The sequence below is a fragment of the Myotis daubentonii genome, chromosome X (genome assembly GCF_963259705.1).
Source record: "Myotis daubentonii chromosome X, mMyoDau2.1, whole genome shotgun sequence".
Lineage (NCBI taxonomy): Eukaryota > Metazoa > Chordata > Mammalia > Chiroptera > Vespertilionidae > Myotis > Myotis daubentonii.
In genome coordinates this window covers 57,152,641-57,166,394 of record NC_081861.1, presented here as the reverse complement: position 1 = coordinate 57,166,394, position 13,754 = coordinate 57,152,641, and the positions used below count along the sequence as shown (strand labels likewise).

General features: G+C 45.2%; 2 protein-coding genes across 3 annotated transcripts in view; one reads left to right on the top strand and one right to left on the bottom strand.

The window, feature by feature from the left end:
- LOC132223332 (protein BEX2-like) overlaps nt 1-13,754 on the top strand; it is a 119,166-nt gene that overhangs the window by 49,752 nt on the left and 55,660 nt on the right. The window lies entirely within an intron of this gene.
- On the bottom strand, nt 2,185-3,775 carry BEX4 (brain expressed X-linked 4). Of its 2 annotated transcripts, XM_059678967.1 has the most exons (3): nt 3,623-3,775; nt 3,138-3,215; nt 2,185-2,778 (listed from the first exon to the last, which is right to left on the bottom strand). In XM_059678967.1, the coding sequence occupies exon 3, from the start codon at nt 2,771-2,773 to the stop codon at nt 2,411-2,413; it is 363 nt and encodes a 120-aa protein (XP_059534950.1). In that variant the 5' UTR covers nt 2,774-2,778; nt 3,138-3,215; nt 3,623-3,775; the 3' UTR covers nt 2,185-2,410. The 2 variants fall into 2 exon arrangements, with proteins under 2 accessions (XP_059534950.1, XP_059534951.1); XM_059678968.1 differs by lacking the exon at nt 3,138-3,215 and having other exon boundaries at nt 3,623-3,757.

Below are 13,754 nucleotides of genomic sequence, written 5' to 3'. Positions count from 1 at the left end.
ATCCAGGCCCCCGTGTGCGACCCCAGAAGCCGCCTGCCTGCCACCCGTGATGGATCCAATCCTGGGTCGCAGGCCAGCCCCAGAAGCCCCAGAAGCCGCCTGATATGGCGGTAACTCTATCAGTAAGCACTCTGAAAGTCAGTGGCATAAATGCACCAATTAAAAGACAGATTATGAGGGTGAATCAAAAACAAAACCCACTTTAAATATAAAGACACATATAGATTAAAAGTAAATGAATTAAGCTGCAGCCTGTCTTGCTCAGTGGATAGAGCATTAGCCCATGGACTGAAGGGTCCCAGGTTCAATTCCAGTCAAGGGCATGTACCTCAGTTGCTGGCTTGATCCCCAGTCCCTATCAGAGCATGTGCAGGAGGCAACCAATCAATGTGTCTCTCCCTTTCCCTTCACTCTCTCTAAAATTCAATGGAAAAATATCCTTGGGTGAAGATTAACAAAAACAAAGTAAATGGATTAAGTAACATTAAAGAGATTATAAAAAAAATATAGTCCAAATTTTGTTAGTTGTATAATGGTTATGTTTAAACTAGAGGCCTGTTGCACGAAGAGATTCGTGCAATAGGCCTTCCCTTCTCCTGGCTGCCGGCACAGGTTTTTCTCCGGCACCCAGGACTCAAGCCTTCGCTCCAGCCGAAGCCGCCTTCCATCTTCCATCTTTGCTGCTCCAGCTTACCTTCAGTCTTCCCTCTGCCGCTTGGAGCCTACGTATGTAAATTAACTGCCAACAAAGATGGCGGTTAATTTACATATCGCACTGATTAGCCGATGGGAGGCATAGTGAAGGTACGGTCAATTACCATGTTTGGCTATTATTAGATAGGATTATTAACACCTAAGAAATTGGGTGAAGGGTAGATATAATATGCTGTAGTATTTTATAGTTTTTTTACATGTATGAGATTTAAAATTAAAATATTAAAATATTAAAAATTAATAAAATATTAATTGAAATGTATCTTCATTACATGAAAAAATCTCCTAATTGTTTCTAGCATAATTTATTAAATTGTGCTAAAATTTACAAGGGTTCAATTAAGAAATATCTTAATTCTAAATGACATAATAGAAAATATATAATAGTGCAGTTATAAGCACTTATCTGAAAATAAAAATTTAAAGAAGTGAATTTAAAGAAGGGATTAGCCAAAGAAAATATATGCACAACCCACGGACACAGACAATAGTATGGTGATGGCCAGAGAGAAGTGGGGGGCAAGAGCTGGGTAGAGGGGGCAAAAGGGGGGAAATAGGGACATCCTATATCCTATCTAATAAAAGGCTAATATGCACATTGACTGAACAGCAGAATGACTAGTTGCTATGATGCACACTGCTACCAGGGGGCAGATGCTCAATGCAGGAGCTGCCCCCTGGTGGTCAGTGCACTTCCATATGGGGAGTGCCACTCAGCCAGAAGCTGGCTCATGGCTGGCCAGTGCAGAGGTGGTGGCAGGAGCCTCTCCCACCTCCGTGGCAGCACTAACAATGTCCAACTAACTGTTTAGACCTGATCCCTTGGGGGCCTAAGCCTTTAGTCGGACATCCCCTGAGGGCTCCCTGGCTACCAGAAGGATGTCTGACTGCAAGCTTAGGCCTGATCCCTTGGGGAGTGGGACTAAATCCACAGGTGGACATCCCCCAAGGGGTCCTGGACTGCAAATGGGTGCAGGCCGGGCTGCGGGACACGCCCCCCCCATGCACAAATTTTTGTGCACCGGGCCTCTAGTATGACAATATATGGCTATGTAGACGCATAATACATATGCCAATATACATACACATCTGTACATAGCTACATACATATACACAATAGTGCCCTCAGGCTTTGTTATGTATTACAATTACCCAAGGAGCTTGTTAAAAAGTGGAGATTCTTGAGCTCCAGTCTGTGAGTCTGGAAGATACGAGCCAGAGGTCTTACATTCTCTAAAAGCTCCCCCATCAGTGTTTTTATGCAGATGATAGACTCACACTTTTTGAAAAACAGTAGGAAGTACAATTTAAAATGGTATCAGATGTTAAATTATGAGTAGGATCCCTCCTTACTGATTGGTAGGGGACAAGAAAAAGTAGTCAAATTTGACTGAGATTCTGAGTCCAGGTAGTTAGGAGAGTAAAAGTAATGTTAACAAAGAATAAAAAAGACTGGGTAGAATAGGAAGATTGGTTTTTAAGCTGCTTTATTCATTTTACAACATGAAAAGAATATTTTTCCAAAAACTTGGTGAAATTGCCTTGCTGGACAAAGAGTTTTATGCTGAGACAAAAACATTATTCAATTAGAAACTAGTAAGAGGAAACATCAAAAGGTTTACAGAAAAGTAAATCACAAAACTACTAGCTTTTGGAGTAGAGGCCACATTATTAACCTCAGTGAAAACCTTAGGATTTAAGGTATAAGGCAAAAGTCATAATGATTATCAGGTTCAGGAGTTTGGAAGCGTATAACATGTCTCATTTGCTGCTCCCTGGTCTTTCTCCTGATTTCCATCCGGTGCATTGCGATCTTTTCTACATTATCTCCCACTTCATTGTGATCAACACGCTTGTTAGATATGGCCCGTCGAAAATTAGGGACAAGTCGCTTAACCCACCCCAGCCTGACATTTCCTCCAGGCTTCTGGGCTTCGCCTCCTCCCAAATTGCGTGATTCCTCCTCATTCAGCACAAGGGCCTGGTCCGCTCCTTCGTTTTCCTGGTGGGCCTTTTCCATGATGAGATTTTTTACTGCTAGTTCCTTTTTGGACGCCATTGCTCCTAGGAGACAAGAGATAGAAGGGACTACTTCATTGGCGGACTGATCAGCACCGAGGACAGAGGCCCTACTATGCACCTTTCCGGATTCAGAGGCCTGAATTTCAAAGACTTTTTAAAATTGCATTTTTCCCGCCAGAGAGGCTCCCTACGCCCTCTAGGGGGCCTCCAGTCCCAGCTCTCCCCCCTCCCTCTGACTCCCCTCCCATCCCTCGCCCCAAACCCACCATTTTCCCTGCGATCCAAGCCCAGGCCTCTGCAGGCACCAAAACTGAGCACAGGATGGGGGTAGGGTAAGGCTATGGGGTCTCAGGGCTTTCCACTCATTCCCGCCCCCCCCCACCACCGTACCCCGCACCCACCTGGGCCTATCCTTGCAGGCGGCTCCTCCTCCCGATTCTCGCCTGGAGCGCGCGGCCGCGACTCTGGGACCCGAAGACCTGCAGGGGCCGGCGAGGGGGAGCGGGTGGCGCCGCAGCCGAGCGCTGGCCCAGCGGGTGCGCCCACCCGCCCCGTCCGCCCCCGGCCCACCCCGTCCGCCCCCGCCACGCACGCCCCCGGCCCACCCCCACCCCGCGCTGCCCACCGCGTTCGACACCCAGAAAGACGGGGGCGGGGCGGGGGCCCAGAGGCAGGTGCTTCCCGAGGGTCGTCGCCTGGGCCGCCCAGCGCGCCCCCGGGAAGCTCGGCGATTTCCGCAGACACACGCGCGCCGGGTCGGGGCGTGGGGGTTGCGTCTCCGAGGCGCTTCGCCCGGAGCTGCCCGACCCCTCGGAGGCTCCCCCGGCCAGGTCCGCTCGCCACCGCCGCCCCGCCGCCACCCCGGGCGCCGCTCCGGGTCCCTTACCTGCTCCGCCTCCGCCTCCGCCTCTTGGGGCTTCCCGGGCCCGCGCGCCCTCAGGGCCACCGGGCGCTGCAACCAGAAGGGTGCGAGCCTCCGCGGGGTCTGGCGCTGGAGCGAGGCGCGCGAGTCCAAGGAGGCGGGTCACGTGGGGCCTCCGTCACAGAGCGCGGCGCCGCCCCCGTCCCGCCCCAGCCTGCTCCGCGCGGGGGGGCGGGGGGTACTCTGGCCCCTGCGCGCCCCCTGGGGTCTCTTGTAACAGCTTCAGCTCCGCCCGTTCTCTGGTCGCCATCCCTTCTTTGTGGATTCCTGGGTCCCTGCTGCTAATCTACTCAGGGGCCTGGTGGCCATTCCCACTGCTTCTCTGGGGACTTGCCTCTTTCCTCCTTTTCTCCCAGTATACACAGCTTAACCGCCCCCCCCTCCACCCCTCCCCGCCCTGCCAGGACCCAGTTGCAAACTTTAAGGGGATGCAAAAAACCTCAGTAGTAAAAATGAATCACATTTTGGTTTAATATTTAAAAAAACACATTTATGCAGGAATATCTATGACGAGCAATATGCACTACCCACCTCTGATCCTCCTTGCTACCAATGCCCGCTGTTTTCTTTAACACAAATGCGCTGGGAGACAGGAAATGAGTCAAGGACATGGATTTTTTTCTAATTATTCTTAATACCTTTGTTCATTCCTCTTTTTTTAAAAAATGTATTCTCTTTATATAGTTCACATTAACTTTACCAGTATTAACTTTTTTATGGGAAATTTCAAACATATTAAAAAATAGAATAGTACAGTCCTCCCTGGATATCCATGGGAAATTGGTTCCAGGACCCCAGGGGATACCAAAACTCAAGGGTGCTCAAGTCCCTTATATAAAATGACATAGTCTTTGCATATAACCTATGCACACCTTCCCACATACTTTAAATCATCCCTAGACTACTTACAATAGGTAATGCAATGTAAATGCTATGTAAATAGTTTATGCTGCATTATTTAAGAAACAACAAGAAGTCTCTGTACATGTTCAAATGCAACCATCATAGGCCTAACAACATAGTGCATATCAACATAAATGTAAATTTTTTACTATTCTTGATCTTTGGTGAGGATATGGAACCCACAGATATGGAGAGCCCACTGTATAATGAAAGCAAATGCATTCAGTACCCATTGTTCACAGTTAACAACTCATGGTCAATCCAATTGTATCTACTAGAGGCCTGGTGCATGAAATTTGTGCACAGGAAGCCCTCGATCAGGCTTGATCAGGGCCTTCCTGATTTCATGCCGCCCCCTGGTGGTCAGTACATGTCATAGCAAGTGGTCGAATTCCAGGTCGGTTGAACTCTGGAGGGGACAATTGCATATTAGCCTTTTATTATATAGGATTGGAGGTTCAGTGCATGAAATTTGTGCACAGGTAGGGTCCGTAGGCCTGGCTGGTGATCAGGGCCCACCTGTGGGGCAACTGGTGGGGTGATAGGGGCCACTGCTCACACCTGCCTTGGCCTGGCACAGCCCACTCACCTGGCCCACCATCCTGCTGTAGTCCCGCTCTCATTGGGGCTGAGTGGGGCCAGCAGCACCTCCACTGCTGCCTACTGCCAGTGCTGCATTGCCAATGCCCACCATGTTCCATGCCGCCCCCTGGTGGTCAGCTCATGTCTAACTCCTGGTTAGTCGAACTCCTGCCCCTGGGGACAATTTGCATATTAGCCTTTTATTATATAGGATATCCTTACCCATTTTCCACCCTTAGAGATGATTTTTGAAGCAAATCTCATATATAATATCACTTTGTACATAAGATTTCAAAATGCATATCTACTAGGACTTTCTTTTTTATGTTAAACCACAGTACTATTTCATACCTAAAATTAATAATTCCTTAATATAATTTTATGTCCCATCCTTGTTCAAATTTTCAATTCTGTCATAGTTGTTTGTTTGTTTTTAACAGTTTGTTTGGATCAGGATCCAAATAAGACCTAATACCTAATGCTTCTTTCAAGATACTCTCTTTGCTTTTGGCTTTGACAATTTGATTATAATGTTTCTTGGTGTGAGTATCCTGCTTAAGATTTTTTGAGCTTCTTGGATGTTTATATTCATGACTTCCCTTAAATTTTAAAGGTTTGTTCATAATTTCTTCAAATAATCTTTCTGCTCCTTCCTCTCTCTTTGCTTTCTCTTTTTGCTCCTAATGAAGCATAGTAACCTCCATCTTGGGTAAAAACTGCTGTTTAAAGTTTTAACCCTGTTACTCTGTAAACATTTGCTTCATTAAATAATAGGGAAAATAAGACTAATCTCCATTCCAGAGAGGCCATAAACTATGCCCCAGACAGAGTTGTCAGTGCTAGCGCCAGGCCAGGCCTTAAGATATGATCTCACGGCCCTGTCCCAGCAAACAGGACTTTTTCTCAGAAGGTCTGGAAGTCTCATTCCAAATTTGGAAAACAAAGAGCTGAAAAACATATAAATAGGAAAGACTTCCACCAGATTGGGCTCCAGAATTTAAGAAGCAAGATTTCCTCTGGGCCCGTTAGCACTAGTGAAATGAAAAGGACTGCAAATAAATTTGGCTTATTGATTAAGGCATCCTTTGATTTACAATATGACACTCAGACTTCATAAATTCAATTGAATTATTTGAAAGTTACCTGTTCCTTTCTTCAGCCTGATCACATCTGATATTGAACATTCTGAGTTTTTCATTTCAACTCCAGAGTTTGTAACTGGTACAGTTTTATAATTTCTTCCTGTTTATTGATATTCCCTATCTGATAAAACATAATTCTCCTGGATAATCTTAGTTATTAGTCTATGATTTCCTTTAACTCTTTGAGCATATTAAAGACAGTTGATTTAAAGTCTTTGACTAGTATGTCCACTGCCTGGGCTTCCTCAGGGACAGTTTGCTTGTTTTTTTAATACTCACCAGATGATATTTTTTTAAATTGATTTTTAGAGAGAGAGAAACATTGATGTGGGAAAGCAATTGGTTGCCACCTGTATGCCCCTAACCCGGGACAGAACCCACAACCCAGGTAATGTGCCCTGACCAGAAATTGAACCTGCAACCTTTTGGTGTACTGGATGATGCTCCAACCAACTGAGCATCCCAGCCAGGGCAGGGAAAAAATTTTTTTAAATATGTTTTATTGATTTCTTACAGAGAGGAAAAGAGAGTTACAAACATTGATGAGAGAGAAACATCGATCAGCTGCCTCCTGCACACTCCCCACTGGGTATGTGCCTGCAACCAAGGTACATGCCCTTGACCCAGCTGTGGGCAAACTACGGCCCGTGGGCCGGATCCGGCCCGTTTGAAATGAATAAAACTAAAAAAAAAAAAAAAAAAGACCGTACCCTTTTATGTAATGATGTTTACTTTGAATTTATATTAGTTCACACAAACACTCCATCCATGCTTTTGTTCCGGCCCTCTGGTCCAGTTTAAGAACCCATTGTGGCCCTCGAGTCAAAAAGTTTGCCCACCCCTGCCTTGACTGGAATCGAACCTGGGACCCTTGAGTCCGCAGGCCGATGCTCTGTCCATTGAGCCAAACGGGTTAGGGCAGAAAATTTTTATTCATTTCTTTTTCCTGTGAATAGGCCATACTTTCTTTGCATGCCTCATAATTTTTGTTATTGTTGAAACTGGATATTTTTAATATTATCATGTGGAAATCATATTCTTGCCTCTCAGGATTTGTTGTTGCTGGAAATTGTTGGTTGTTTTGTTTGTTTGTTTAGTGACTTTTCTAAACTATTTTTTTAAAGTCTGCATTCTTTATCATCTGTGTCCACTGAACTCTGTGTTGTCCTAGCTTAGTGGTCAGCTGGTGTTTGACAATTACTTTAAATACCTGGAGCCAGTGGGGAAAAAAAAGAGAGAGGAAAGAAGAAAGACTCTCCCAGTCTGCATATTGGTCTATGTGGGAACTCATTCTATGCTTAGCCAGGCAATTTACAACTCTTCATTAGTTCTCACTTCCTACTTGCACAAAGTCTGAAAGTCAGTCAGGGATGAGAGCTTTAGGTCTCCTCGGGTCTTTAAAGCACATGCATCCCATTCTGGGCATTAAGTGTGGCCTTCTCAATCCCCTGTATATTGGTGAACTTTAAAATGCCTGTATTTCCTCATGTATCTCTTTACCCAGCCTCTTCCTCCAAAGCTTCTCATTCTGTTACTGTTTGTCTTGCATGTTATCCTTTGCCTCAGGCTGCTGTAGCAAAAGCCACTCCACTCCTGGGAAGATTCTGAGTCAGCAAAACAAAGAAAAACCTTTGTTGGTCTTTGAGGGGAATCTGCCAAACCGGTTGATGCCCACAGCCACAGTTCTTTGAGAATAAGGTCCATAGTGCTCCTTCTGGTTCTAGCAACCATCACCAGCTGATCTGGGGTGTTGAGGATGGTGAGCTGGCAATTTATAACACCATATCACTCTCTTAATGCAACCCATTAGTTTCTTTCTTCAAGTCTTCCCCTTGTTATTGTAAGTTTTGGATTAGATTCCAGAGTTCTGCAAAAGTTGATTCTGACAGTTTTTGGCATGGAACCTTTGAGTTACTATTCTGTCATTTTTGGCGATGTCTTCTCTCTATATGTTTTTTTTTAAATTCTCTAAATAAAATGGCAGCATACAGTTATTTTTTAAATTATCCTCTTTAAAAGAGTAATACAATATTATGTTTGCTTTCTCTCAGAAAGTTAAATAGAACACTTGGTTAATTGTGTTAGGTATATTGTCACAAATATTTGATATATTTGACTTGGTTTGAAAAAAACACTTTTTTAGTTGCTTTCTGAAATATAGCTGTGGAAATTTCATATTTCTAAATATGTTTAAAAGTTTTATGCAAGCCGAAACCGGTTTGGCTCAGTGGATAGAGCGTCGGCCTGCGGACTGAAAGGTCCCAGGTTCGATTCCGGTCAAGAGCATGTACCTGGGTTGCGGGCACATCCCCAGTGGGAGATGTGCAGGAGGCGGCTGATCGATGTTTCTCTCCCATCGATGTTTCTAACTCTCTATCTCTCTCCCTTCCTCTCTGTAAAAAATAAATAAAATATATTTTTTTAAAAAAAGTTTTATGCAAGGTGAAAATTATAGATGAACAGCAAAAGGTAAAAAAAAGTCTTGTTACCATTGTTAGTAGTAACTATTTGGGTACTGTTTGAGTGCTTCTAAAAATAATAAATAATGCAACTTAAAAATTACATCTATTCAAAAGAAATTTTCTTAAGTTTAAAAGATTACTAGTCAACCTCCCCTCCAACCCCGCCTTTTACCTCATGCTCTTTCTATCTGCCGAGAGAATACATTATCTCCCTCAAGTCTTCCAAAAATAATCAGGAAAAAAGAACAGTGAACAAAGATAACTACATTATGACAAAAGATCCAAAGTTATCAAAATAAATTATTATAGAAAAGAATAAGACCTTATAACATTTTAAAAAACCATCCATGTTGTAACACCTCCCAGACACATGGAAACCAGCACATTATACAAACATGCTTGCTCCATGAACCAGACTCTGCAGTTATCCAGAAATTACCAACTCCAAAACTGAAAAAATAATTTGCATATTTAAACTCAGAGCTCTATTGCTTGAAATATACCACATAAACTTTGGGTTTGAACATTTATTTCGTTAATGGCCAATTGACTTTGCATAAACATCAACTTCATTTTCAGCCATAATTGTAGAGAAGAGACTGAAATGCAAGTTTTCTGTTTCTGAATTCGGTATGTTTTTCAATACACAAGGATACTTCTCAGTTCAATTCTCCCTATCAGAGATAATTGGGATGGAGTTATTATATATCTTCAACATTCCTCCTTCTCCTCTAATAGGCAAGGCATGGCCTATAAAACAAACAACTAAACTTGAGTCCACAGCTCTGTGTGCCCAAACAAGACATTTAACCTCTCTCAAGTTCAGTTTACTAGCTTATAACCAAATTAACTAAATTTAAGAGTATTTTAAAAGATTGCTTGAGGTAATATACTTAAAGGTGATTGTAAATTATAAGCACTATTCAAATATGTTTCTACTAAAGAGTATCACCTCCCTGGAAAACAATTCATACAATGAGATGGGTCTGTCAGTCAGGAGCTAAAAGCATTGGTGACTTGGACAAGAATGACAAGGTGGGAAATGGTAATATAAACCATGAACTAAGAAGTATGGATGCATTTATTAATAGAGAAATATAATTAGGAGGGAAATAAAGAATTATGGTGCATTTATACAATAGAACACTATACACAGTTAAAATGAATGACCTATATCTCACACAGCAGCATGAGTGAATATCCTATCTAATAAAGAGGGAGTATGCTAATTGACTGCCATGCCCTCAAAGATGGCGCTGCCCACAGCCACAAGATAGTGGTGCCCAGTCCCCTCAGCCCTGCCAGGGTGGCAGGCATACAGCAAAGCCAGGCCCGCCCCCAGGAGGTCCTGGCCACTGTGCATGCCTGCCTCCAGAGTCCCCCAGTCCCCTCAGTCCCCCAGCCTCCCAGGGCTTCCCAAGGTGCAAGCAAGCTTCCAATGGCAGCTGCCCAGCTGCTCAGGGCTGGCTCAAGGTGCAGGCAAGACTCAGATAGCAGCTGCCCAGCCACCCAGGGCTGCCCAAGGCTCAGGTAACCAGGGCCGGCCGAGGCTTGTGCTGCCAGCAGTGGCAGCAGCAGAGGTGTGATGGGGTGTCACCTTCCCCTGATTGCCAGGTGGCCTCCTGCCCCTGAGGCCTCCTGGACTGTGAGAGAGGTAAGGCTGGGCTGAGTGACCCCCCTCCAGTGCATGAATTTTCATGCACTGGGCCTCTAGTCTTAAACATAATATTGCATAAGAAAAGCAGGTTGAAACAATTTATTTGAAAATGTAAACATTATTAAGATGTTTACATGTCCAAAAATAATTTATATATATTTTTATATTACACTATATATTATACTAGAGGCCCAATGCACAAAAATTTGTGCACTCGGGGGGGCGGGGTCCCTCCCTCAGCCTGGCCTGTGCCTTCTCACAGTCTGGGACCCCTAGGGAGATAACGACCTGCTGGCTCAGGCATGCTCCCGGGTGGCAGAGGGCAGGCCCAATCCCTAGGTGCAGCCCCTGGTCAGGCTCAGAGCAGGGCTGATTGGGGAGTTGGGGCACCACCCCCTGTCATGCACAGAGCAGGGCAGATTGGGAGGTTGTGATGCCACCCTCAGTCACGCTCAGGGTAGGGCCGATTGGGGGGTTGGGGCACTGCTCCCTGTCACATTCAAGGCAGAGTCGATGGGGAGGTTGCAGTGCCACCCCCTGTCATGCACAGAGCAGGGCCAATCAGGGGGTTGGGGCACTGCCCCCTGTCATGTACAGAGCAGGGTCCATCAGGGGGTTGGGGAGCTCCCCCTGTCACTCACAGAGTAGGGTGTATCAGGGGGTTGGGGTGCCGCCACTGTCATACTCAGGGCAGGGCCGATGGGGAGGTTATGGCTCTACCCCATCACACACAGAGCAGGGCCCGTGGGGTGGGGGGGTTGGGGCACCGCACCCTATCACACACAGAGTTGCAGGGTGATCAGGGGGTTGGGGAGCTCCCCCCTATCAGGCACAGAGCAGGGCCGATCAGGGGGTTGGGGCGCCTTCTTCTGTCAGGAACAGAGCAGGGCCGATAGGGAGGTTGTGGCCCCGCCCCCTGTCACACACAGAGCCACAGGGTGATCAGGGGGTTTGGGCGCTGCCCCCTGCCACGCTGATCCCGGTGCCAGGAGGCTTCTCAGCTCCGCTGATCCCGGTGCTGGGAGGCATATTACCCTTTTACTATATAGAATAGAGGCCTAGTGCATGGGTGGGGGCTGGCTGGTTTGCCCTGAAGGGTGTCCTGGATCAGGGTGGGGGTCCCCACTGGGGTGCCTGGCCAGCCTGGGTGAGGGGATGATGGCTGTTTGCAGCTGGTCACACACCCTTCAGGGTGGCGGTCCCCACTGGGGTGCCTGGCCAGTCTGAGTGAGGGGCTGAGGGCTGTTTTCAGGCTGGGACTGAAGCTCCCAACTGCTCCTTTCTTCTTTTTCTTCTTTTTTTTATTCTGGGCCAACTTTAGCTCTGAGGCTTGGCTCCAGCTCTGAGGCCTCAGCTGCTGAAAGTAGGTTTCTGGTTTGTTTCAGTTCTATAATCGAAACTCTGTATCAACTCCAGCTCTGAGATCCCGGCTCGACTTGCTGAAAGCTGGTTTCTGGGGTTTTGTTTAGCTTCTATATTTGTTACAATGTTTCTTAAACTGCAAGCTCAGAGGCCGGCAAGGCAGGCGGGGAACATTGCAGTCCTCCGTCACTGAAGCAAGCAAGCCTCATGTTCAGTTTAAGCTGCCTGGCTGCCGGCCGCCATCTTGGCTGGCAGTTAATTTGCATATTGCCCTGATTAGGCAATGGGAAGGGTAGCGGTTGTACGCCAATTACCATGTTTCTCTTTTATTAGATAGGATAATGTATTAGTATTATATATTTTATGTGTTTTATACATACTTAGTAAAAGTATGTAAACATGTGGAAAGACACACCATCTTAGGAGTATGGTTACCTCTGGGGAGAGCATGGGATAAATAAAAAGGGAGGCAAACTCAGTTATATTTATACTAGAGGCCCAGTGCACAAATGTGTGCATGGGTGGTGTCCAGCTGGCCTGCCCCATCAGGACTGGGCTGAGCTGGCCAGGGAGAGGGGATGTGGGAGGTTGGCTGACTAGCCCCGCCCCTGATCAGGGTGGGTGAGGCTGATCAGGGGTGGGGCTGGCCAGAGGGAGGGGCTGTGGGCTGTTGTGGGCCAACCCCTCCCCCTGGTAGAACTCCTGGTCGAACTCCCCGTCAAACTCCCAGTCGAAGGGACAATTTGCATGTTAGCCTTTTATTATATAGGATCATGTGATTACTTAAAACTTAAATGGAACAGCCTTCATACATTTCAGACCATTTTTAATGGCATAAGCTATTACCAAGACTGCCCTGGACGTTGTTGCTCAGTGGTTAGAGCATCAGAGGGTCCAGGGTTTGATTCCCAGTCAAGGGCATGTACCTGGGTTGCAGGTTCAAACACCAGCTCGGTTGGGAAGCATTCAGAAGGCAACCGATCAATGTGTTTCTCTCTCTCTCCCCTGCTCCTTCCTCTCTTCCACTCTCTGTAAGAAATCAATGAAAAAAATATCCTTGGGGGAGGATTAACAAAAAACAACAACCAAAAAACAAAACCTATTACTATTACTAAGACTTATTTTAAGTGAAAATCAGAATAGTATACATCATTTGATTCCACTAAACATATTTATAAATATAAAATACATGTGTTTCATTATATGTATATAAAAACCTTTTAAGTCTACACACTAACTTGTTTCACTTTCTATAGAATCCTGGTTGTTTATTGCTGCATATCAAGCAATGCCCAAAATTAGTAGCTTACTAGTAAAACAACAATTTTTTTTTATTATGTCTTCATCATCAACTCTTACAGTTCTGTGGGTTTATTGGGCTCAGCTGGGTGTTTTTCCATGGCATCCCTTACGAAGTTGCAGTTAAATCTCAGCTGGAGCGTTGAGCATCTGAAGACTTAAATGGGCTAGATCTTTTGGCAATAGATGCTGGCTGTTAGGAGGGAGCTCAGCTGGGGCTGTTGACCAGAGTGTCTAAGGTGTCCACATTAATCTAAGGTGTTTCAGTTACCTACTGTCATGTAAGAAACCATAACAAAATTTAGGAGGCAAACTTAAATAATACCAAATATTAATATCTTTCATGATTCTGTGGCTTAACTGGGCTTAGCTGAGCCATTTTTCTCTTCCATATAGTTTTATTTGGGGATATAACAATCTGGAGACTCAATGGATAGAATATCCAGAGTGGCTCACTCATATGGTTGGCAGCCAGAGCTGGAATAATTCTGCTCTGCCTAATTAGTACATTTTCCACAGGAACAGAATTAGAAGCGTACTGTTCTGCCCTTTTCATGTGCTTTACATAATAATATACTTAAGATGTAATTCCACACCACTGTGTATAGAATTACATCTTTCTTTCATTTATTTATGTATTTATCTATTTATTTTAAATATTTATTGTTCAAAGTATTACATATGTTCCC

Excerpts from the sequence above, each read along its gene's own strand:
- BEX4 (XM_059678967.1), bottom strand. The coding sequence starts at position 2,773 with ATGGCGTCCAAAAAGGAACTAGCAGTAAAAAATCTCATCATGGAAAAG.